Source organism: Pinus tabuliformis, chromosome X (assembly GCF_031772625.1).
Source record: "Pinus tabuliformis cultivar Carrire ecotype Pingquan chromosome X, CPIR1, whole genome shotgun sequence".
Lineage (NCBI taxonomy): Eukaryota > Viridiplantae > Streptophyta > Pinopsida > Pinales > Pinaceae > Pinus > Pinus tabuliformis.
The window spans coordinates 734,098,293-734,126,059 of NC_142308.1; the positions used below are offsets into that span (position 1 = coordinate 734,098,293).

The 27,767-nt window shown below is 35.0% G+C and overlaps 2 protein-coding genes across 3 annotated transcripts; one reads left to right on the forward strand and one right to left on the reverse strand.

Annotated features, from left to right (window-relative positions):
- The first annotated feature begins 8,381 nt into the window (after positions 1–8,381).
- Positions 8,382–13,289, forward strand: LOC149142019 (GABA transporter 1-like). 2 transcript variants are annotated; one of them, XM_089448514.1, is made up of 7 exons: positions 8,382–8,645; positions 8,731–8,961; positions 9,064–9,161; positions 9,390–9,576; positions 9,709–9,818; positions 12,342–12,578; positions 12,682–13,289. In XM_089448514.1, the coding sequence occupies exons 1-7, from the start codon at positions 8,537–8,539 to the stop codon at positions 13,060–13,062; spliced, it is 1,353 nt and encodes a 450-aa protein (XP_089304640.1). In that variant the 5' UTR covers positions 8,382–8,536; the 3' UTR covers positions 13,063–13,289. The 2 variants fall into 2 exon arrangements, with proteins under 2 accessions (XP_089304640.1, XP_089304639.1); XM_089448513.1 differs by having other exon boundaries at positions 8,383–8,645; positions 9,688–9,818.
- Positions 13,290–24,125: 10,836 nt separating this feature from the next.
- LOC149142020 (cyclin-L1-1-like) lies at positions 24,126–24,616 on the reverse strand. Its single transcript, XM_089450023.1, has one exon. It carries the CDS (start codon positions 24,582–24,584, stop codon positions 24,126–24,128), a length of 459 nt encoding a protein of 152 aa, XP_089306149.1. The 5' UTR covers positions 24,585–24,616.
- Positions 24,617–27,767: the final 3,151 nt, after the last annotated feature.

Here is a 27,767-nt window from a genome sequence, read left to right on the forward strand (position 1 = left end):
GCAACAACCTGAATATGGAAAAGGGTATAGAAGCAAACATGGCCATTGTGGTCACATGTGAACCCAATATTAACCGTTGATTTCTATGAAGCATTCCACGATTGATGTGACTAGTGTTGAGGTAGGTAGATGCCTTGGTTATAAAACTCTTTCGATGCAAGGAAACCTTGCGAAGGGAAGGGGTGCCTAAACTTGGAAGTTGAGTGATTACATGGAAGAGGGACTAGATCACACGAGGGACTGGGAATCAAATAAGGGGATGTCGGCACATCAATTGGTTTTCACAATCGTCATGGGCATGACAGATTGGGATCAAGAGTACATTAGATGTGTCCTGAACAACAATGAGCCAAAGTTGTTCACTAAAGGAGCCTTAAGCACAGTAGACTGCAACATTGGACATGGAGGTAGGCAACACTCTAGAAGGCATGGTGTCAAGCTAGGCAATGCATGTCAAGAAGCATAAAGGGCCATTGAAAAGTGGTTGATTTAATGAAGTTTTTATGCTCATTGAATTTATGGGAAAGTAATTATGTATGTAAAATATAATTGTGACTAAGATGCATTTATAAAGCTCACAATGATTTATGCTTAGGATTAAGCATTTTTTTGTATTTGTGTTCAAGATAACAACACCGAGGATCGTGTTCCTCCAATAGGGTGGGGTTTGTGGCAACCACTTTGGGAAAATCCCCCTCTCATAAACATTTATAACATTATTGTAATTTATAATATAAACCGACTAAGATATGTGACATGGATTTCAGATCTTGTGGAGGAGGTTTCTTGGGAAACTGGAGGAAGTGGTGATTTAATGCTAAACGTCGGCTGAATGGTATGCCTTTAAATGGGTTGACTACACATTATGGAGTTAGAGGAAGAGAGGATGAGCCCATAATCCTTTGGCCAGTCCACAAGAAAAAGGTACAAAAATTAAAGGAGTGGAGCGACATTAGCAGGAGTGGCATAGGAAGTTGGCATGATAACACATCCATGACCACACACAATCACATCAGAATCTCAGGAAGAGGTGTTTGTGAAAACATAGTGAAGGCATTTCGAATAGAATAAAGATAGTGTAGGAAAAGAAAGAATAAGAAAGAAAAATGAGAACATCTACCCAACACGAAGAACAACTGGGAGGAAATTGTTGGAACAACACAAGGAGGAATTCATAGGTGTAGAACGATGGCTTCCTAAGGAATTAGATTGCAACATTGACGGTGACAGAATACAAGAGAAATAAACACTAGTAGAGAGTGATACAATGATAGGGAGGGTTCACATAACCAAAAGGAAATACCCATAGGCTTAGGCCCAGAGCACACTATAGAGTGATACCAAAGGGGTGGAATGCATACTTAGAGAGAAAGAACTCGGCCTCAAGGGAGTGTGCACAAAGGCATAAAGAATAAAAAAGTAGCATGGGGTCACAAATCAGATTGGTACAAAACCGTTGCAATGATTGAATAACAAGAATATTTTTGGTTTGCAGCATTCTAGTGTCCTCTGGTTTCCTAATATAGGGTGAAGGCACTGGGGTATCAGGGTAAATTATTGGGTGGAGATGGTTGATAACAAGACCCGAGGGGTATTTGGTTATTGGGTGGAGATAGGTGGATCTTTGGACTCCCAGTGGTGTTAATTTTGTGAGAAGTTCCTTCAAGTACCCTTCCTTGAGCTTTGAAATTTGGCTTGGGGATGATTGGTTGCAAAAACGCTTGCAATGCAAGCCAATCTAAGGTTGGTTAAAGAGTTGAAGTCCCAATCTAAGTTTCCAAACTCTACATCATAAGATAAGTGTAGAATTGTGACCCTATGTATGTGAACCCTTTATAAATGTTGTGAATGCTCATTGTGTTTTTAATACTGTTAAAATGCCTATTTTGATGTGAGGAATGGTTTTTCCTGTATAATTTTGAGGAACAATGTAGTTCTTGTATGATTGATGAAGGATGGATATTTTTAAGTGTTTATTATTGAGCTTAAATTATATTTAATTCCTTGAGCATAGAGCTGGGAGAATCTCTATTGATTGGTTAATCTCTTGCTTTAAAATGATTTGTAAAGGCAAACCTTGTGTTATGGGTTTATTTGTGGGAAACATGCATTTTCTCTCTCATATATATATATATATATATATATATATATATATATATATATATATAGTTGTGTGATTATAATGGACACAATGACTAGAATGGGTTGAACTCCCATAGAAGCTAAGGAGAGGTAGTAACACTGTTATATGTAAAAAATAGGGGGTCTCAGTGTCTAATTATTATAAGCTCAAGAGAGATAGGCCTGTAGGGAAGGGAGTTGATGGAATCCATATATATATATATATAAAGATCGGGAGAGATAGTCTTGGGCCAAGTGTCGAGACTCCTCGACAAAGTCCCTTAACTATGAGAAGGCAGATGTAAGCTCACCAGGGATCATCACAAGTGGCTAAGTGTCAAAGTGCCCTCATAGCATATATACTTATGCGTATGAACATATATTTGGAGCAGTTCCAGGGGTTGATCGATCAAGAGATGGAGTTCTCTCTAGCATATAGCTACAATTATTCCTATCAAACCTTGAGGTCTCGACCTCATGGAAATACATAGCGTGACCACTTTGAAAAGGGAATGAGGTAGATGGAGGTCTAGATGAGAGATCTTCCTATCGATTGACGTGGATAGGTCTCTATCTTGCCCCGGAGGTGCATGTAACATAGTGTGGAAACGATATACATGGAAGTCGTCGAGCTTCACAAAAAAGTAAAAAAACTATTTATATGTAAAAAATGTTTGATTTTGCACTAAGTGTTGAGTGGTGTGACCTAGGCTAGGTGGCATGTTGAGGTGGAATTGAGTTGATGTGGCACCATGGTGGCATGCCATGTGGTAGCCAAAATTAGCCATCTTGGAGGGTTGAAAGGCCCAAAAATGGGTTCCACGTGGTACTCTTAGAGGAGGCTACATGGATGGGATGACATCAACATGATGTCACCTTGGGCCTCGATCAAACTTTAGTGCATAGAGCAGGGCAAGGTCCGAGAATGACGGTCAAGGGAGACATACACATTCCCGTTAGTTCACACGAGAGATGTTCATCTTGCCTCAGGATTACCGTAAGGTTCACGCACCATGTGGTGAGACATACAAAGGTCAAGATAGGAAGTCCTCCTCTAGATTGATGTGGATAGACTTTTGTCTTGCCTCAGGACCATCACGAGGTGCACACACCATGGGATGATGGAATATGTCGACATTAATGGGCTGAGGTTGATGGGAAGTTGTCTTGTTTGTTAATGCTGATATATTTTTTCTCAAGGCTTCAAGCATAATCACCTTGCAGAAAACATAATTAAAGGGTTAAGGGTTGTTGGGCGATACACGTAGAATGGCCAACTTGCAAGGTGAAGGGGCAGACCGGTAGGGACCAGAGTAAGGTGATGTGGTGTATTCCAAAGTGGTATAATACGTGATTGGGCATGATTACATGGACCTTCCTTGAAGGGTGGAGGGCTGCCACATGGGCACCATGTGGCAATGCAATGTTGTCATGGCTAAAGTTTAATGGGTTGACTTTAAACGACCATATCATTTGATTAGAGGGTCAGTTTTTAGTAAATATTATATTGTCGAAAAGGTCTTGCCAAGCCAGACATGATGGTGGTGCTAGTTTTTTGTTTTGAGGAGTTTGTAAAACAACAAAATTTTAAGACCCCATTTCCATGCCAAGACTTTGGAAGTTGGGTCAATAATAGTAATACCTTCATTTACTCTTAATATGTTTTAGGGGATGGATGGGGGTGTTACACGAGGTTCCAAATATGCAGGGGAGGTTCGAGAGCCTTACCCAAATATGAGTTGAAGAGATCAACATTGATACTAAATGAAAAGAAGGAGACCAAGGTTGCATGAAGCGACTAGCTCTGCCTCAAAACCAGGGTTTGGAATTACAAATGATCTTCTTCTCCTTAAGATTATCAAATACAATGATGAATAAACTCTCGAGCTATAGGGTAAATATTCAAATCTTGAGACAATAGAGGTTTCCACATTTCAGAAATCCATTTATGTAGATCAATCAACTGTGGCCCAATCCCATTAAATCTACATACCAAACCTAGATCTAAAAAATATTTTGCATTGCTAAAGGCTTTATCCCCCAAAAGGAAATTAAAGGTAGGAGCTTCGTGAACTATTGGAAGAGCAGATCCAAATTTAAACATGGCGTTGTAAGAAACCTTCTCTTGTGTTGCCTGAGAACAAAAGCTTATAAAACCCACTGCCATTCTTTCAAGAGAAACTATCTTCTTAAATGAATCATGAGAATTCACCATTATTTAAAAGGAAACTATGCAACAAGAGGTTAAAAAGAGGATCACATAACAAAGGAAAGGAAACCAACCAAAAAATACCTAACCCTTGCAGAGATTTGCGGAACCCAATCCATCCAGTTTTTTTCGATATATCTATAAACACATTATTTAATTATTTAATTTTATTACAAAATCTTTAAACTATTTTTTTTCAAACCAAAATAATTTTTAGTTGATCATAGATATGAGATCACTACCGTCATCAATAAATCCATTTTCAAGAAAGAAACATTACAGGTTTCAATATTAGGAAATAACCATGTGATATTTTTCTCTTTTTGTTTAACATAGTTTGTTAAAACAAATATTTAATTTTATTATCAAATTTTAAACTCCTTTTTCTTCTTCTTCTTCTTCTGAGTTTAGGCTTCTGTGATCCATATTAATAATAACAAATTCTTTCGGAAACAATCACATAGGAGAAATTTCGTCGACGCTTTTCGAACCATCTGTGGTTCATCTTCAGGACAAGATGATGAATCAGATCTAGGCAATGAAATAAATAGATGAAGAGAGCAACTAACTAGCCATTAGAAAAAACAACTAGTTTAAAAAATATATATTTATTTTTCTATTTTATTATTATATTTCTATTTTTTTCTTAATTTTTTATTTAATTTTTAGTTAAAAAGAATTTTAATTATTATTAATATTAATATTAATATTATAATAAATCAATTTAAGTTAAAATGCTATAATAAAATAAATAAAAACAAATAATAATTGTAAAAAATTAATTAATTATTATTATTTTTTAAAGTTATTATTCAATTTTACTAATAAAATTTTTAATATAATAGGGATTTTATTAAATAAAATTATAATATAAATAATATTTAATTTTATTATTATAATAAAGGTATTATTTAATTATATATATATATATATATATATATATATATATATATATATATATATATGAGATCAGGGCAGGGATCCAACACTTGCTGATGCTCCAACCATAGTCTCTGTTAAGGTTAACGGGCCTTTTTTCAATTTCCAAGGCCTCTCTGAATTTACGATGATGAAAATGGTCAACTCTAGCTATGACTTTAACCTCTTCTATACAAATGTGATGATTGGTCTTTTCAGCATGTTCTGTCAAGGCTGAGGAGCAAGACCTCCCATGCTTGATGTCCGCATCATGTTCACAAATCCTTTGATTTATTGATTGACCAATCTCTCCAATGTAAGGAGTACCACAAGAACAAGGAATAATATAAACTCCCTTCACATCCTTGCGGGTTAATAAGATCCTTAATTGATCAAAGAGAACTTCGAATAGTGCGAAGGAGTCAGAAGGAAGAAGGAATATTATGTTTCTTCAGGATATTTGCGATTCTGTCTGTGGTCCCCTGAATAAAAGAAATATGAACCCCATAAGTTCGATCTTTGGGATCAATCCTCTTCTTAGGACCTCTTTCCGCATTATGGCAAGCTCTCAGACCCTAGGATTTGCTATAACCATTCTTTTTAAAGACCTTAAGGAGGTGGGTCTTTTCATCATTGATATGATTATCATTAGAAACTCGCAAAGCCCGAGTGGCTAAGGTGTTGAGAACACCTAGTTTCTGAGCCAGGAAATTGTAGGAATTAGCATGAAGATATTGTTCTGTGTGAGTTTTCTTTCAAAAAACTTGGTGAGAGAAAGAATCATCTTCCTTTTTTGAAAGAACCATCTTTCTTTTTTGAACCAGATTCCATGGTGAACTTTATGGAATCTGACTGATTGTTATGGTGATGGAGAAATAACTCTAACTTCTCTTTACCGTGAGACCGGACGGAACAAGTGTCATCTACAAACCTTTTCCACAACTTAGGTTGGAAAAGCGCCGATGACAAGGCTTTAGACTCAAAGAATTCCATAAAGAGATTGGCAACCACAGGGGAAAGGGGGAACCCATAGCAACACCACAGGTTTGTTCATAAAATTCGCCCTCAAAACTAAAGAAAGTAGAGGTAAGGCAAATCTTGACTAAAAATGTAGTATCTGGATCTGTGATATGACTAACAACATCAATGGCCTCATTAATAGGAATATTAGTGAATAATTAGACCACATCGAAACTAACTAACATATCATTAGAATCAATTCTAATATCCTTTAATTCTTTAATAAAGGAGGACGAATCTTTAACAAAAGATTCAGTCCGACCAACAAAAGTTTAAACTTATTAGCAAGATATTTAACAAGAAGATAAATCAACCCTCCTGTAGTGTTGATTATGGGGCGCGGGGACCCCTTCCTTATGGATTTTGGAAAAGCCATACGAGTGAGAGAGTCGCTCTCAATAAGTTTCTTACTCAAAGAACAAACAATACAACTCGACTTTATGGCTAGTGCAACTGTCTTAAAAACCTTCTCGAGGGGATTTTTAGCCAACTTTAATTATTTTTAAACTATTTTTTTCCACCCAACATCATTTTGAGGTGACATGGATATGACATGAGTGCCTTTCATCGAGGAACCCTTTTTGAATATTGGGAAATAAGCATGTGATAATTGTTTCTATTGACGGCGGAATATTAAGAAATAAACATGTGATTTAGTGATAGTTATTGTGAATTTGAGTTACATTTTATTGTGAAAAAAGTATATAATATTTATTGCGTTTAAAATATAAGTATTTTAAATGGATAAATATATTAGTTTAGTTTTATTAATTTAATTTGAAAGTTTGAGATATAATTATATCATTATATTTTTTAAAATAATTATTTAACATAATTTATTATTAAATATATAAAAATATAATTTTTTCTTTTAATATTTTATAAATATAATATAATAGGATAAAAACAAATTATTAATTAATTTTCAATCATCCACGTATGATTGAGAATATATTTATAATGAAATTATATATTTTCTGCTGATATTTATCCTGTCTTCAATCATACTCGAGTATTAAAAGTCCAGTTCTAAATGTGAAAATGAAAAGTCAACAACCCTTAGTCATCACTTAAAAAAAATACCTGTTATAATGAACTCATATATTTTCTAATGATATTTATCCTCTCTTCAAATCATACTCCAATATGGAAAGGGTCATTTCTATAGGAAGAAGGAAAAGTCAACAACTCTTTTGGCCATCACTAAAAATACTTATTATAATGAAATCATAATCATATATTTTCTGATGATCATTATCCTGTGTTCATTCTATTTATTTTATAAGATATAAAAAATGATTATGATGATTTAATATTTTTATATTTTTAATTATTTAATTTTTTTATAGTGATATTTATTTTCTCTTTATTATAATGATATTTATTTTTTTAACATTATATTTTATACTGTATAAAAGTTAATATTAATAATTAAAAAATAAATAAATTTTAAAATTAATTGAAATAATTTCTTAAAGTCACATCATTTATCATAACTAGTTTTCATCAACATTATTTTTTCTTAAATAAGAAATATCTAATAATTTTATTTTAAAAAACGTTACCATGCGAAACTTCGCTTTGATAATCCATTTTCATATGTATTACAACAATTTAATTTTATTTAATTAATAAAGCAATTTTAAATTTTACTCTAAAATAAAAACAATTTCAACATTTTTGTCGAACTTCCTACTAAAATTACGAGGCAAAAAGTAGACTTTCGAAAAATTATATTAGGTATACCCTTATCCTTTCCTACCATGTGCATGCCTACATTTGACTTGACTTTCTAAATGGCAGTTCAAATATTCAAAAATATAATATTGGAATATACAGCTCACCGAATTCTTGGACTGTAGTCGGTGGAGGGCAAGCTATAAAGAAAGATAAATGGCCACGACTCCGTAGCTTCCTTTGTTTCGTAAACTGTGTGCTCTCTCCTGTCACTAATGATTAACGCAACGTGTCGAATCTTCAGATGTTGAAGTCGGAGTTTTCGGCAGAACACTGAATGGAATCGCGCATTAGTCGTCGGATTTCGAGGCCCGTCCTTTTCTCACTGGATTCGCATCTTGACTTGTAAAAAGATGCATAAATACCCCCGCTTTCACATAGCATGAGTGTAATAATCAATTTAATGGTGGGAGGTGTATAGAATCACGCTTTGCATATTCAATCGAATCATGGTTGCATATTCAATCGGACATAAAACTCAATTCAGGATTGGCGTAGAACAATCGATTCTGGGTGGATTCACATCAAACAATGACGATGGGAAGCGACGCAGAATCGGGAGGATTCAGAAACCGAAGCACTGATATGGGATCCAAGGATCATCTGGATGCAGGGGCTGTATTTGTCTTGGAATCCAAAGGTCTGTTTTCTGGTTTTTCTGGGTATATATGATCTCCATGGCTGAAAACATTAAATAACAATTCATGTATATGTTTACTGTGCAGGGAATTGGTTTCATGCCGGTTACCATTTGACTACATCCATAGCAGCACCGGCCCTGCTGAGTCTGCCATTTGCATTTACAGCATTGGGATGGTTTGCGGGGATTTTGTGTCTCATTGTTGGAGCCGCCGTCACATTTTATTCATACAATCTCCTATCCTTGGTGTTGGAGCGCCTGGAATCAGAAGGAAATCGCCACCTCCGTTTCAGAGACCTGGCCAGAGACATTCTAGGTATATTATTTATTGATCATCGCGGCCCTTTTCTATTTTGTTTGAATCCTCGAATGGAATTTTCCTCTATTAAATTGACTATGTGTTTCTTATTTGGCACAGGACCCAAATGGGCTCGTTTGACTGTGGCACCGATCCAATTCGCAGTTTGTTTGGGTACTGTCATTGGCTCCACTCTGCTTGGGGGCCAGAGCTTGAAGGTTTTTCTTTCGATTCTGCCTTAAAAAAATCTTAATTTTGGCTACCATTTCCCCTTTTGCTGAAAGTTATGTGATAAGAAATAAAGTCCCCTGTTTATGTGCAACTTTGGTAGATTTCCACAGACTATACAAAAAGAGAATTTTCTGAATAAAAAGCTAAATGAAGCTGCAACATTAATGGACTTACTGCTAACCGTTTTGCGTATGTATGTTTGTGAATGTGTGCAGTTCATCTACTTGATTTATCATCCAAACGGAGCCATGAAGCTGTATGAATTCATCATCATATTCGGGATTGTCATGTTATTCTTGGCCCAGATGCCATCTTTCCATTCTCTTCGCCACTTAAACTTGATTTCCTTGATCTTGTGCTTACTATACAGCATATGTGTGGTTGGCGGATCCATTCATGCAGGTTTGCTTCAATCACTCGTTTGCAGATAAGGATGCAACAGAGAGCCATATGTGAAATTATGCATCCTTGTGACAAAAATTCCTAAATGATTTGTTCTTTTTTAATCCACAGGAAATTCAAAACTGAACGCAGAAAAGGATTATTCTTTCACTGGAAGCAGTGTCAGCAAGGTCTTTGGAGCTTTCAATTCTGTAGCAATTATTGCAACAACATATGGCAATGGGATTATTCCAGAGATCCAGGTCTGCTACATGCATTTTTATACGTTATTTATTTGACCATATTTAAGATTTTAAATAATTTTTTTTTTCTCTTTTGAAAGATCATATATACGCTTATTTACCCTGTAAAATACAACCATTTTATTTTACAACCACTTCAAGTAAATAAATAAAAGACATTGTTGGAACTGTTATTATCAAAAATTTAGGAGTGCTTGAATTATTTTTTGATGATGAAAATAAATTTAACAACATTAAAAATCCTTGAAATACTCAAAATTTTAAAACTTAACCATATAACCTAAATCTCCAAAAAATTCTACAAAATTTTCTTTTCATGATTTTCTAAACCAAATTCAGAGTAGTCTCTAAGATGTGGTAAAGAGTACAATGAACATTTTCGGAAAAGGGGCAAATGTCTTAAAGAGTTTTAACCGCCCACGTGGAAATGCCTAGGCTATACCGCCCGAGGTAGCAAGAGTACAGGCTTCAGGGGGATTTCTGTTCGTAGACTGTCAAACAGGTCCATAATAATGCGATTGGGAGCTTGGCTCATGAGTCATGATTCATTTTCCGTAACAGTTTTAAGTCTTTTTGTATTAATTGTATATTTTGTGGGAGTGGGTTTAAATTTGGATGTGTTATTTATAATTAATTAGATCAGATTGGAAAATGGTCAACGTAGATAAAAGTTCTTCTACATTTATGAAAAATATTTTATTATTTTAAAAGTTTTTCCACGTTTGTGAGAAAACTTTTATTATAATTTTAAAAAGATGTTTAAACATTATGGTTTTCTATCTTTATCAAAAATAGATTATTCAGCTTTTCCAAAAATTTATAATATTAAAATTTCCAAAATGATACATGTAAAATTATAATTTCTATATTATATATCTCGTTTTAATAGTTAACGGTCTCTCTAGTATATTGTTTTAGCTGTTAACTGTCTCTCCAGTAAGGGGTTTGTTATATTGTTTTCATGGTTAAAGAGTCTATAATATAAAGAATTGATATTATATTTTAAAGGGGTTTGTTACATTTTTATAATTAAAAAAATTATAATATAAATTTAGTTAAAATTGTAATTAATTTTTTTTTTAATATATAAATAAATTTAAAGTGTTTAATTTTTTAAAATTATTTAATCATATAATTTAAATTTATAATTTTAACATATTTTTACAACATTTCAAAAAATATTAATTAAAATACAGATATTAAAAACCGACGAGAACATATAAAAAAAATAAATTACAGCATTTGGTTAAGTGATGAAAGCGCAGAGGTGAAAAAAGAAGGTAGTCCAACCAATTTCGAATGACATAAAATTCAACATTCCAGAGGGAAGAGTGAGTGGTCTGGGTCCCAAAGCCTTCGTTGTTTAAGCTTGAACAAGTATTGCTGCTAACGATCTTTCGAATTAAATTTCCCCTGTTTCCCTCATCAGCGGAATACATATCTATTCCTCTAGTTGTCAGGAAAGGAAGCTGCATTGCTTTCCTTAAGCCTGTATCTTGAGTTTAATTGGAAGTCAGTGTAGTGTCCGTGGGTGGAGCGGTATATCATATGTTATAGGCCATAATTTAGTTTCAAAAATATTGAATTTTTTTTTCGACAATTTTGAATTTTTTTTTTCAAATCTTAGTTATAACTATAAAGTTTCAGGATGTTGGGTATTTTAGGAATTTTTAATAGTACTGAATTTATTTCCACCATAAAAATGATTCAAACACTCCCAAAATTAAATTTCATCTAAACAAAATTAAATTGTGGCCTGGTTGACAAAGCCTATCCATATTAACATTTAATATATCTTCCATCTTATTCGGCTAAATCTTGGGTGGGTGACAATATTTATGAATAAATTAATACATATTGAAGGAAATATCCATCTTACTATTTAATATTGTATTTATAATATAGTTTTTTTTCCTCTGGATCTTGGGTTACAGTAATTATGAGTAAATTATGGTTCTTTAAGCATGTTATGTTTTGAAGTTTTTATCAGAATTCCACAATTTTTTTGGGCTAAATTTTAATTTGTTGTTTAAAATGAGGTTTTTCCTGTATATAGATTTAACACTCTGAAAAATCCAGTAACACTTGGATTGTGAAGAGTTTATAACTCAAATTTGTAATTCCAAAAATCTCTACTTAATTAGACAAAAAAAATATATATACCCAACACTCTTTCCAACCTAAAACAAATAAACTAAATCATACATTAATATACAGGGAAGAATAGATTCATTTTACACTCGATCTTTATCTCTCCAGATCTTGGTTTAAGGGATCTGTGCACGTCCATTATTTTATTTTAACATAGCCTTAATACTACTACTCGTTTAGCTATCTGTCACGTTTACCAAACTTAGACTTTATCTTGAGTTAATCTTATATCTCTTACATTGGGCAATGCATCTCCTTGATTACAGGGAGAAGCTAAGCAGCAATGTTAGACATTAGTTCCTGCAAAGGGACACCGTGTATATAATTCTGAATGCTTGGCACTGATTCCCATACTCATATTATGTTCTGCAGGCAACATTATCCCCTCCTGTTTCTGGTAAAATGTTCAAAGGCTTGTGCATATGCTACACAGTGGTTATATCAACATTTTTCTCGGTGGCAGTATCGGGTTACTGGGCATTCGGCAACCAGGCAGCGGGCAACATATTCAACAACTTTGCTCCTACTGGAGAGCCCTCTCTTGTTCCTAATTGGCTGCTCTTCACAGGAAACATTTGCGTTCTCCTTCAATTATTTGCAGTTGCCTTGGTATATAACATTCTATCCATTAATTTACATGTCTTATCAAAATTCTCTGATAAAAATAAAAGATATGTTTGTGCATGTGATAATGAAGGGGGTCATGTTTCAGGTATATTCACAGCCCACATTTGAAGTTTTGGAGGGAAAATCGGGAGATACGAACCAGGGAAAGTTTTCTGTACGGAATCTCATACCAAGACTGTTCCTACGGTCAGTATATGTAAGCGTGGCCACTGTGATTGCCGCAATGCTACCATTTTTTGGAGACATCAACGGTGTGATTGGTGCATTTGGTTTCATGCCTCTTGACTTTGTTTTTCCTTTACTCTTTTACAACATAACGTTCAAGCCTTCAAAGAGGAGTTTGATATTCTGGATCAACACCCTCATAGCTGTGGTTTTTTCAATCTTGGGAGTGTTGGGTTGCATTGCGGCGATTCGCCAAATCTCTGTTGATGCTAATAGTTACAAGCTATTCGCAAACGTATGAACTTGTAAAATCATCGGTGGCAGCATATTTCCCACCCATTCTTTTTCGATTTCTTTCGACCTCCCTTGAATCATCATGTACAATAACCTAAATGACAGACTGCTCTTGTCACAATAAACTTCATACATCATGTTTTCAAGCACTTAGTTTTTTATAAAGTTTGGACTTTTTAGTTTCCAAAAAATATACATCATCTTCTCAATTTTAAAAAGCGATCATGAAATTAAGTTTATGGTCCAGTTGTCTTTTAGAATACAAATCACATGAGAGAAGTGAATATAGTCTAACATATTGTTATTCACGGGAAAGCATTTCATCTCCACTTGTCTTTTATAAAGTTTGGACTTTCTAGTTTCAAAAACAATGTACAGTCAAGTTTACAGAGAGGCGTCATTAAGCGAATGAGATAAACTAAAACAATATACGTAATTTAACTAATTAATTACCTAGTAAAAAAAAAATTACTTTTAACATTTTCTCTTAATTTCAACTATTATATTTTACCAAAAAGGATTTGAAAAGTGACTTTTTTACAAGGAGTGCCTGAACATGACAGTGATTTACGGTCAATTCAAAGTCCTATGAGCATCTCAACTGTTACATTCATTGTTTCTAACAATTGCTCTGGTTGGTCTAAGTCTATTTAAAATACTTGAGATATATTCAAAAATTGGTTTTATTTTTGCATGATGGTGCAAGTTGTCCTCAACTCTGTAATGTACAAGAATTTTTTTTTCTTTTGCTTTAAACTCTATACTCTACATATCGTTTCATTTTCTTCAATATTTTCTTGCCTTCGGTGCCCTCTTCATCTTGTTCTTTCTCAGCATCTACTTGTACCTCAATTAATTGTGATTGAACTTTTATGTGGATCACTATAACATAAAAAAACAACAACTTTGTATTCTTTCATAACTTTTATGTTGATCACCATAAGATAAAAAACAACTTTGTTTTCTTTTATCTTCTTCTATAGCTACAATCGCTTCAACAACTTCGATGGGGGTTTTCTTTCAGAACTTTTATGTTGATCACTATAACATAAAAAACAACAACTATGTTTTCTTTCATCTTCTTCTATGTCTAAAATCGCTTCAACAACTTCGATGGTTGTCTTTAAATTTTATGTTCGTTTTTTGTAGTTATGTAACATTTCCATAACCACTTCGATCTCCATCACACATTTTATGTTCGTTTTTTTGTAGTTATGTAACATTTCCATAACCACTTCCATCTCCATCACACTTGGGCTTTGCAAGCCACGCTTTAAAAAAAACTAATTTAGCATTGTAAGCAAAGTTTCTGCCGCATAGGTGGTTTCAATTTCATCATCTTAAACTTTAATTTCATCTTTACCACATGTCTGTGCATAGAAGGATTAACTTTTGCATCATGTTGATACTCTTCTTCTATTTGTAGATGCTCTTCCACAAAGTTTCCAATTACTTCTGCAATATCAAAATATTTGGTTTCTCCTGTTACAAAGGGCGCTTTGTGCTTTATTAACAATTGTAACGCTTTGTGACTCAACTTGATGCTAATTGATGTTGCTTCCCCTTTTACTAGACTTCATTTCTAGAAGATTCCAAGCTTCTTTGAATGTGGTTGTTGTTACAATATTGAGAAGAATGTTTTCATCCAAACTTTGTTGAAAGAAAAGCAATGTTGTAGCATCATCCTTTCTATTCACAAAAGTTGATCTTTTTTATCCTTTGTCATATCTCCATAGACTACTTGACTTGAGGATTCCTCAAACAATGTTCCATAAATCATCTATTAGTATGATTCTCATTCTAATGGCCCAAAATTTGTAAGTTTTATCCACCAAAATAGGTGGTAGAGAAAAAAACAATGAATAAGCCCATATTAATAAATGGTGATATATGAGAACAACTAATCAAATCCATACTCTTTTTTCTTTTTTTTTCTTTTTTCTTTTTCCAATACTTAATTACTCATTTTTTGAAATCCTTCCAGAAAATAGAAATATGACCAAAATATTTTTTCATCAATATTTTTTCTCTTATTTTATTTATCTCTACTTTCTATTTTATTTCCATCTCATTCTTCTTCTTTTTTAATTCAAAATATCAATAAAATTTAAAATAAAAACATTTGTCATCTAATATTCATTTATTTATTTTATCAGGTCTAACTTTCACTTTTAACACTATTTTTTATTTTTCTTTTTGAAAAACTTATAAACAAATAACAAATTGCTCCCAAAAAATAATTTCTATGAAGAACCCTACATCAAGGTAATTTCTATAGACAAACAACAGTTTTCTTGAATCACTGGTGGTCCTAGCCCAATTTTCTTCCAAACAAGAAATTTCGTGTATTCAAATGCCCATTTTGCGATCTTTTATACTATGTGAAGAGCCTTAAACTTTAAGCAATCTTTGTGCTATGTGAAGAGTCTTAAACTTCAACTAAAATTAACTATTTCTAAAAATATTTAAAAATTATATATATTTTTTAAAATATTTTAATAATATTTCTTTTAAATAATTTGATAAATTAAATGTCAAAATAATAATAATAATAATATTTTTTTAACATAATCTTCTTATTTTAAATCTGCTCACTTAAAATTAATCCCTTTTAAAGATATTGAAAATTCGTGGGTTTTTAAAAATATCTAGATAGTGTCTTGGAATATTTTTTTAAAATAATTCTCACCTAACTATCCTAACAACTTCAGTTAACAAAATAAATTATTCTTTAACATAGTCTTCCCACTATTAAAAAAATAATAGTAAACAATAATAAGATAATGATAATATTGAAAATGAAGTATATGGTCCAGTGGTATTGTAGGATACAAATCACATTAAAAAAACATGAAATGATGTTGAATTAAATATACTCTTAGCGTGTTGTTATAAACCACATACCTGAACCAATGTTATATTATATGCAAATAAACGCAACACCCCGGTTTCCCTCTATGATGCTTGAACCGTATCCTTAATTCAAAGCAATTCAATTCGCCAGGTGCCTTTATCTGCCCCACGTCATTGTAACCGTCTTAATGCAATGGTGGTCAATTAGTTGATTGTGATTTTAATAGGTTTTTTTTTTTTCTTCCGAAGGTGGTAAAACCTATCAACTCAGGTGTCAAACCAACAGCGAGGACAGCCATCTCTGGCTGCTATCCGCGAATGCTGGGTTTGACTCATCACTGTTAAATAGGAAAACCACGCCACCTGGCATAACCCTGATGGTGGTCCGTAATCGGGAGCAGGCTCTCACTCCTGCCAGATGCCTCTGGGTCTTGGGCCGTTAACCTGTTTCCTTACGTCCGAGGAAGACGAGCTCTTAGCCAAGCAGAAGCAGTTTTACGGCATACTCCAGGCCGGGATTTTAATAGGTTATTTGTTTGGATAAAATTCGTTACATTTTTAATTGTAAATTATTTTTGTTTAAAATGGTGTAGGGATATTTTAGTTTTTTTACATTGATTATTATGAGTTAGATATATATAACATTTCGAATAAATTTATTTTTATAGTCTATAAAAGGATGATAATTAAGATAAATAAACCTGAGAGTTTAAAGGGGTTATGATCTTAAAAGTGAGAAAGGTAGAGAGGTTAAAGGGATTACTTTATTATTTTTTTGTTATTTTATTTTATTAAAGTTATGATCAGAGGAGAAAAATTAAATTTTAGAGTTAAGTCATTATGGTTATATTTTAGCAAGACTTCTCAACTAAATCACATAATGTTTTTTAGAGATGATTTTACAATGTAAATTTAATTATATGGAATAAAAATATTTTTTTATAGTTGTATAGTATCTATATGATTGCTCGTTAAAATTTGAATGTATTTTCATAATGATATGTGTGGCTATAGACATAGATTTAGTGGATTTAACGAGCACATGACTCATGGTAGACTTCTTATCTTTGTGTATCTCTAATGACATGTTTGTAGAAGACCTTTTGGGAGAAATGTTATGGGTAGAAGAAGATTGTCCCTCAATGTATTAAACAACCATAATGGCTAGCTCAAAACAGAAGACTCTTAGAAGGTCTCAAATCCTTAGTTGTCACAATTAAGTCCCTAATATGTTACTCAAGGATAGATAGCTTAGATAAGTAATCATTGTGATCCAAGAGAAAAATCAATTCATTAAGAAGGTTAGGCTTGCATCGTCGATGTAAAAAGGAGTCTTTGGCATTACATTCAAGAATAGACAATCTTGGTAAAATTACAAATTTGAATATAAAAATCAATGTCTTTGTTTATAAGTGAAGACTTAGTGAAAGGAGTCTTCACAAAACATTTGATATAATTTATTAAATATTCCACTATTGAACTTGTGAATTAGTGAAACATGTTTCAGGAATATGAATGGGGATTTTTAGAGCTCTTTCATTAAATTTTTCTTGATAATATCATTCTTGGAATAGTTGTGTGGTTAAAACAACTGAAATCTATCTCATCTTCCATGTAATGTGTCCTTAGAAGGTCTATGGAGAATGTCCTAGTTATAGGACTTATATGGAACATAGCCCAAGATCAATTGGGGGAAACATAAGTCACATGAGTTGTCATGAACTTGGGAAATTTATGAAATTTTATTTCAACTCATATGAAATATATGAGGGTTTTTTCTTCAAGAAGTATGCTAAAAAAATATGGCCTCTCTAACTCTCTTGTAATGGGTTTCACAACCTTAGATCCACCTAAATTAAAAGTGATGTAGATTTTAGCCTTGTACAATTAATTAGTACAAAAAAATTCTTAATAAAATATAAATATGCAACGGAAAACACACATTAACACAAAGCATATATCCTAGAAGCTCAAACCTAAGAAAACTAGCAAGAGATTTTTAATATAATTTTCTCCTATACAATACTACAATACAATATATACCCAACAATATTCATAAACCACCAATCCATTTGACTCGGATTAGAAAACAGCCATAGTTCCTTAAATGAAACTACAAAACCATGGGAAAAATCACTAGTGCCACAAAATCACTTTTAGAAAAAACCATGTGTTAAAAGTTGTCAAAAACAGATATAAAAATATGTTTGTTTTTCTTTCACATGCATTACCTTTGAACTCCTACACAAGGAGTTGAACAGGGTGGGATGCCACCCCTCCATGATCCCCTCACTGCACATCATGCATTATATAATGCATGGGGATAGTTGTGCAAAGAATATAACACATACCTAACATTCTCCGACTTGTTTTCTTTGCACACATGGGGTAGCAAGAGTGCATTATGAACAATATAGGAATGCAATGCTCATTGTTTCTCTACACTAAGAGAAATTCTCAACGCACACAAATCATTATCATAATTTATCTCTCTATTCTTTTTTTATTCATGTACAGTCCATTGCTCAAGTAGAGCCGAGGTTTTGATCATATTACTTTGATGTTGATCAGTCTCATTGTCCCTAAGATTGTTAGCACCTGGGTACAAACCAAAATGGACCATAGGACCAACATCGTAACCAAGGACAAAAAAAAGGTGTTAGGCATATCAAACCCCCTACAACCATCGAATATCTCTATGTTTAACTAGAGGGTGGTGAAAACAATTAATGGAGGTGAACACAGAAAATGGAAATAAACATAACTATAATCACCCATTAAATGGCTCATCTACCAGATTCATTAGTTGATGGGATCACTTCGTCTCTCACTGGCACTCTCAACCTTCGTTACTTCAACAATTTGAACATTTGCAGTATACAGGAACTTCCCAATGCTTGTTAACTGATGAGACTTTCTACCAAGTCTGTTAACCAAAAGGACTTCCCAATGCTTATTGGTGCTTTGTAAACTTTGCACTTTCTTGTCTGGTTGGTGATGGTAGACATTGCTACAATTTCATGGAATAACCCATCATTCGGGCTTGTTAAATGACAAGATCGTTAGATGTTTACCATATCTGCTAAGAAAAGGTTTTGTCAGCACCAAGTTTATGCTATCTCTGATAGATTATGGTTGATAGATGAAAATGTTGAATGGAAAGAATTATGTCGTTTTGAACTCATAGAAAACATTGGAAAATCAACAAGGTATAACTATCCTGGGTTTTGTTTATGAAGCCTTGAGACTCAAACCTCAATTGTTCGACACTCGCCCGGTCAACCTGCAAAAGTACATATTCTATGCTGCAACTTAGTTTAAATTCAATCAAATAAATTCATTCATACATATTGAAACACACACTAATCTGTTGAAAATACTGAGAGGGGATTGAATCAATATTTACTCAAATTTTCACACAATTGGTTAGTTTATTACTTTAAAACATTCAAAGCATTAGATCAAAATAGGGAGCAACATCACAAGAAAAGGTAATACAAAAAATATGTCATGTAAACCAAGTGATGTGTTATGTATGATGTACATACAACATTTACCAAAATAATCTAGAAGGAAGTGCAAGACTCCCCAAGTTTTTACCAACAATTTGGAAAGAATAAAATGCTCCCTAAATGGTTGGGCTATCGTACCAAGGATAATGTCCCGAGTACAATAAGCCTCTACTATTGTACACTATTGTTGTCCACCACTACTGCTACACAACACTATTGTTGTTGTCCACTCTCTTTTGTTGCTATTGCTACCATCACTGTTGCCATCACCACTATTTCTCACTCTTTTGCACTATGCTACAACCGGTGTCCATTCATATGTTCACTTCTTATGCAGCTACTACACTCATTGCTTCTGCTATATCACTCTAACTTTATTTGTTGTTGTTATCACTCTTGCTTCCTCTAACGTTGTGACCTCACAAACAACACTGTAATTCTGTGACAATGTTTGTTGTAGGATGGCAAGGAATTCTCAGAGAAACTACAACAAATGACTCTCATATAAGGTTATGCATTAGAGGTCACTGTATCTATGTTATTACCTTGTTTTTGTGTACGCCATTATCATTGCCACACATCAAAGTTTCTTCTAAATCAACTATCACTATCACATAAATGTTGTCATGTCAAGTAGATCACTGTGATGACTAGTAAGCATTATTGTTGTTATCACTGCAATATGCACATGAGACTTGAAAACATATCTAATGCTAATTGTTCTACAAAATTCCAATTTCTAAGTGACCTATACAAAATGACAATTCACGAAAATAATTCTACAAAATGCATTCCTTCCCCCCTCTTAATTATTTGACAAAATAAAAATTATTTTTTCTAAAATGATGTTCATCAAGGCTCAAGCATATTATATAAAAGTGGGACCCGATTTGCATTATCTCCATTTAATCTTTGATCTTTGGATATGGTATATATTATCGATAGCAACCATGTGTCAACATTGTTTATTTGTCGTTCAACCATTACAATTAAATGCTTGTGATTCTATTAAAACTCTTATATATATGGTAATAGCTTTGAGCTTCAGCTCATGGTGTAATAACTTGATATGCGAGAATTAATAATCGTAATTAGCACCAACTCATTGCAATGTCACTGAAATATGAATCCTCTGAGTGTGGGTTTGATCCACTGTCTTCTAGGTTATAACATTACTGTTAATGGGATACATTAAAGGTCACATTCAAGCTTATTGTATATCAAGAGGCTTATTGTCTTCAATAATCTTCATGTAATTAAACCCTAGCACATGATTAGAAATTCAAAGGAAACTCTGCACATTAATTAGTCCATCATCATGCATCAATTCCATGAGATCTAGAAATTATTGCTATAGGGTTACTGCTACAGATGGTAGTTCAACTTTCAATAACTTACACATAACCCAAAATCAATGCCAAATCCTTGATTACAAGTTTTCTAGGTCAAGTTCAAAAGCATTCATATGCCAAAAAATGGTTCTCTGCTTTAATATATAACTCATCCAAGGCACTATTGAATTTCAGGTTCAAGCCAGTATTAGGTTTGTCACAGGTATGTCATGTTTTATAAGGTCGCATGTATTAATCAAATATTGTGATAGAAGAGGCCACAAGTAATTGTGATATGCCTAAGAGTCTACAAAGATAGATCCAATCATAACCCCATGCCCCAAATCCAGTGAAAATCATACATTGACAAAATATTTTCAATTAAAATACCCCACAGGGTTGCAGGAAAATGGGTGAGTGATTTCTACTTTCACAGGATTAGCCTCAAGTGTCTTTTCCATAGAGAACAGGGAATAAGTTCGAGAGAATATAGTGATTACTTCAGACATCAAAGAATAATTGCCTTAGAACCAGCGTGAAACACCTCAAGATGGCCAACAATTTAGCAAATAATGTTCTTAGCCACTCCATGCTGCAGGAATCTCAAAACTTTGATTAACATTGATTAGTTCATGTTGACATTAAATTATCTCACAAGAAATATTTCAAGAACTTCACCAGATGCAAATGCATTTCTAGATTCACTCTTTAAAAGGGAAAGTATTCACGGTTCTTTAATGGTCATAGCAGTTTGAGTTTATATTCTTTAGATGTCATTGTTCAGTTCTGCAACAAATTTTTTAAGCCCCAACAAACTTTTATCCATGGACCATAACCTTGAAACCATTTTCCCAAAGTATCAAAAATAAAAACCCTACTATGAGCTTCTTTAGTAGTGTGCTTAGCGACATACTATCTCTGTGAATTTCCTTAATTAGTTGAATAGAGGTGTGTGCATTTATATAGGACTAGATGCATGTTTTAGTTTAGATAGCCGACTCATAATTTTAGGAGGGAACATAAAAAATGATTTGAATTTGGAGCCTTTAAATAAGATTTCAAATTTGATTTTTTAAAATGGAGCCAAAAGTCCTAATTAAACAAAGATTGAATTTAATGTTGATTTGAATTTAAATTTTGATTCCCTTGTTGAAATACTTTGGCCTTATAATATTTAAATGAAATCCTCCTCTCTTTTTGATCCGTATTTAAACAGGAACACAAAAAATTACAGAGATAACCATAAATACAGATATGCAACGGAAATAATACTTCATTTCATTAATATAAAATACTGAAATATGCTTACAAACAAAAATGGAAATAAACCAGCTAGGGTGATGGTAGCTTATCTCTGAGAAGAGATGTGGTGGCTACATGCCTCTGAACCGTGTTACAATGAGGATCGAAGGCCTATTTATTGTTGAGAAACATGGGAAAACCCTAAATATCCAAAAACCTAACCCTAGAAGATGAAATGCCAAACTGTGGGCCCCGTTTGGGTAAATTGGTACATCAACTTCCCAGGGTCATAACTCTGGCATACGATCTCCGTTTGATGCGTACAATATCTCATTAGAAAGATATATCTGAGAACTACAACTTTGGGAAGAGCAACATTGATCCATGGACCCATGTTGCTCCTATTTTTCCCAAAAAAAAGTCGTTTAGGGCCTCAAAATGGCTCCGGAATTTCAGGACCCAAAAAACTGCTAAAAATAGTAAACTGTGCTACAATTACAAAAACTGAAAAACTAAAAGAGACAGTTGTGGAGGTCCAAGTGGGATAGGTGGGTGGCCACCAACATCCACCTAGATAATTCCTCCCCCCTTGGGAAGCAATGGTCCCCATTACGTTGAGTTCCTCCATCTGCTGAACTTGGTCCCTGGTCAGCTGTTCTGCAATCTCGGATGTGTCCAGTAATGGTGGGAAGCATGGTCGAGGGTGGTACACATTGAACACTAAGTGAAATTGAAGGAATGGGGGAATATTATGCTCCAGAGCATTGTTTCTCGTAGCCTTGGTACTGGTGTAAGGACCATGTTGGAGTGGTTTGAGCTTTTGATGGGCTCTTGTAAGGCATTCTTTATGCAAATGCAACTAGACTTTGTTACACACCTGAAGCTTGTGTGGTACCCCTGTAGGTGAGGAGAAGTTGTTCCTTTGTTCTTTCATAACCATATCGCTTTGCCGTTGTTGTTGCGTGGAGGAACCCTTCACGGGGGTCATGGATGTGGTGACGATCTTCCCCTTAATTTGGGAGCGAACCAGACAGAAAATGAATTTCCTAGTCTGGGAGATGAGCTTGCTGCCTTTCTTGGCAGTGATCAAAGAGGTGGCGATAGGTGGGGCCACCTCCGGTATCCTGTATAATGAATTACACAAATAAATAATGACAACACGAGGCCTTCACTCATACATAACATGTCATGTCCACAAGTATGGCTGGCCTAATAATACATCGCAAACATCCAGAGGTGTAACATCACACAATACCTCGTCTTTGAAGGGTTTGATGCTGTAGGGAGGGCGGCACTGCTGGCGAACTTGGAGATCTCATCCTTCATGAAACCATCTGATACTGTATGGTTGCGGGTGTGGTGTATGTTGGACACCTAATCCTAAGTGGGTTAGTGTGGAAGTCGAATGGACAAAGAAGTCCAAGAGACCTTGGGATCTGAAACCCAAGAGTCACATAATGTACTATAAATGTAAATCTCTTGTTAATAAAAAAATGTACTGCATGATTTATCTTTCATATCTCTTGTGCTGTCCATGTGTGTTTAACATGGTATCAGAGCAGGCGTATTCCCGCCCTGCATAATTAATGTGAGCCATTTGTCTTATGGCCTTTCTGTGCAGTCATTTCTGCCATCAATTCTGCATCTCAGGAATATTTTCTCATGAATATTACTTCAGCTAAATTTTAACTTCTCCTGACACTACCAGCGCTGTCCAAGCGGTTCTGAGATGTCTGTCTGCCACACCTGCGCTGCCCTGACATATTCTATTTATAATTCCTGCGCCTTGTTCAGTTAAATACTCTCAGACTTCAAAACCGTTTCATATTCTCTGCAAATTGGGCTCTGTCCATAATTAACGCCTCTGTCCAGAGCGCTACTCTGCCTCTGCCTCTGTCGCTCTCTGAGCAGTCAGACCATGCCATAATTTCTTCCTCGCCCTCTCTGGTTAAGGTGGCACTACCTAACGCTGAGGCCGTTATACCTGTGCGTTGATTTCTCTGCCCACATGAACGGATTCTTGTAGCTCGCCTGCAATACTGAATGTGCTTGAATAAGCCATTAAACTTGACTCCCTCTGTCCTGAGCGCCTCTGTCCTGAGACTGCGCACTGCCTGGTTTGAACGCCTGCGCTATTTGATATTTTTCTTGAATCCCATCTCTTTCAAAAGGTGGCGTTCTGTTCGGTTCAAGTCCATCTTCATCTCTGCATATTTTTTGGAATGAGGTTCTAAAGGTTCAAGAGGCAAATTCTCTCGCCTGCATTCCATTCGATGAAACACATTCAAAACCTGCGGAATCCTCCGAGGGCTTTCTTCAAGCTTCGCCGCAAGCCAAACACAACTTGCCGCAACCCGCTTGACGTTAAAGCGTGCAAATGATTTTTTGAAATAGAATCGATGAAAAAGAACCTGGCCTGTTGCCATAACTGCTTGTGGCGATCTAAGCAGAATTCCGCTTTCTTGAATCAATTCGCAACCGAATAAACGGAGAGTCATCTCCGTCTGTTCGTCGATTCCATCTTTCCGCGAGGGGGAATTGGCAATCTGCTCGTCCGTCACATAGAACGTGTCGATTGCTGTGTAAATCATGGTGACTATGTGTATAGGCCCTTTCTGTTGCAGCAAGATGTTCCTGAGGCTCGTGAGGGTTGTTTACTGAGGACGTCGGGCTAAACTCATCAAAGTGGAGGCAGTGGACCATCTCTGAGGCCTTAACTGAGGCAGCAGTCTATCTCTAAGACATTAAACTACCTCGGAGGAATTAACAATGGCAGTAGCCAATATTTAAGCCAGTTCATTCTAAAGCCTTCTCTGAGCCAGTGAATTGACCTTAGCACATTAATTGTGGTAGTGAGTCCATTCTGAGGCCTTATTTGAGGGTTTGGACGATATTGCTTTGCTTATCCGAGGTGAATATTCTGATGAGCACTTGTTCGGATTCGAACTCGGATTGTTACCTGGATTGTTTGCCTTGAAGGGGTTTTAGGAATCGCCCTCTGGAGCAGTGGAAGGTTACAGAGCTGAAAGACGAACTCAAGAGGCGAAGCATAACATCTAACGACATCTCCAACTTCATATCCTTATGCAGTGGGGTATTTTCTGAAGCAGCATTGTGTTCAAATGCTCCATAATTGGACGCTGATGTATCAATAACCATGTCTCCAGGATGAATAGTTTGATTCTGACCAAAGTGCTTTTCCATTGCATAAAATATTTCCTTTGTGAAATTTGCTGGTAATTTCTTATCTATGCGCATTGTGTTCAAATTTGCTGGTACTTTCCAAACTGATCAAATTTGCGCCCCTGAAAGAGCAAGGCATTGAAGTGTTTGTAAGGGTGGCAAATGAGTTCTTGAATATCTCGTGTGGAAAATGTCCATGCTAAGAACGCTTTTCTAGCTACAGGAGGAACATGACCAGAGATATGTGCTCCACAATCTGAGTGTTTCCCTTGAGGGGTTGGTTTCGCTTCAAGTAAAAGAGAATTGAACTTACCAGCATTTCATTCGAATGAAGGCACTAGATATCGAATTTGAACTGTTTTGAAGTGATATATATACGGTGATATATATTGGTAGCATGATATATATTGAATGCGTTGTTTTAATTTTGAATGTGCTTTTTATATATGTAAAGCCGTTGGCTGGGCTATCGATTTGATGTAACAAGAGCGCTATCTGAAGTATGTCCATCAAAACGTTTTGGTTTTGAGCTTGAACCTGTTCTTTTTATATATGTAAAGCCGTTGGTTCAGGACTTGCCTCTCGGGACGACTTGCCTCTGCGTTAAACATTTTTGCTGACAGTATGATGCCTCTGTGTTAAATATTTTTTGAAGACTCTGTTTATAATTGTGGTAGCATTTTACAATAGGAGCAGAGGTATATTATTTGACATCAGATCTTAATAGGGCGAGAACCATTCATTCTTGATAGGGAAAGAGCCATTCATTCTTGCAGGCCAAAAGCATTTCCTTATTTGAATCCAAGGGCATATATTATGTAGGAGTTCCGAATGCCTGGAAGACCGAATTCTTCATCATTTTAGGAGGCTGAGATTCATTGGGGATCATTTGTACCACTGCTAAAAGATCAAGGGTGCATTGAGTAAGGACAAGTCCAAGCCTTTCATTGATTAAAATAATGGGCACATTGTTTCATTGAATTTTGGTCATATATGAATGATGTTTATTGGGTTGATGAGCATTTGAATGATTTGAGTCAGTGGGTTTGAGAAGTTATGAATTTGCCTGCTGATGAGTAGATATTGGAATTGAGATAATTCCATATATGATGACTTTTAATGAAAGTATGAAATCAATGGTGAATGATTTTGAACCACATGAAAGATGAGCTTCCACATGCAAATGGTACACTTGTGAAATTGCCAGCTATTGAGGTTTTTGATTTGGGTAAAAAAAAAAAAGTTGAGATGCATATTACTAGTCCGTTTTAAAGAACCTGGATTCTGGGAACTTTTTGCTGATGCTGATTTGAAAGTGAAGGAGTACTTGAAGGATCCAAGCAAGTTTGCAGTTGCTGCTGCCCCAATTGTGGCATTGTACTTAAAACTCACTATAGTGCATTGTTTCCTTGATTCAACTGCTTCATAAAGAGTTTGATGAGCTGATTGTAATCTTTTATGTTGCACTCTGATCCTTTGCTGACATTTATAAAGGATATTGCAGTGACATTGAATTGTGAATGATTGTTGCTTCTTCTTCACTGGTTGATAGTTGTGATCTGTTTCTTTAACTTATAAGATAATGAAGAAAATGACCAGACTTGATAATGCATTAGAGTTGTTAAATACTCTGATACATTCCACTGTTGATGAGATGGTTAAGATCAAAAAAACCTCTCTATTCAATATTAAAATATGTCTACAAAATGCACAGGAGAATATTGAGTTTTTGCAGCTTGAATCACAACTGCAGCAGGAAGAATTACAGCAGTGGAGTCATCATTCTGAACTTGTTTCTGTTCAGAACAATGAAACAGACTCCCATAAACAGCAAAACAATATTGCTGAAGTTCATTCAGATCCAGTGCCCAATGAAGCAGCAATTGTACATGCAGATCCAGAAATTCAGTCTGCACTTCCCAAGCCCATCATCAGACCTTGGGAACAGCTTGTCCACAACAAGCACAGAACTGGTCTTGGATATGACAAGGACTTGTCCTTTCATATTCCAGACTATGCCAAACCCATTCAGTTTCGGAGTGCTGGATTCATTCATGATAGTTCACCTGCTCTTCATGACAGTTCACCTCCAGCTGTTCCAGATTCTGCCCCTCTTCCACAGCAACAACAACAACAACAAAAACAACAGATCGTGAAATGCCAACACTGTGATCGAGTTGGCCATCTGAAAGATCACTGTTTTGATCTTCATCCATGTATGCACTGTCATAAAACCAGTCATTCTTCAAACAGATGCTTCAAAAACAAACATCCTGCAAGAAAAAAGATTCATCTTGGATGGATCGCTTCTTGGCAATGGGCATCAACAGCCAAGAAGATATTCCAAACACATGTCAGAACTTGTTCCAGAGTATTGAACAGTCTTGCAGTTGAGTTTTCTCCATCTTCTCACCTTGTATCTGACAGGGGGGGAAATGATGGTCATCTACAAGCTTCAAAGTCACATCAATCGAGCCTGAGCCACAACCTGCCACACCAGTTTCAGAGTTGTAGCCAGAGATAAAGATGCCTGAACATGCCTTCAGTTGGCAATCTGGGACACTTCCTCTAGCAGAAGACTCCAACTTCTT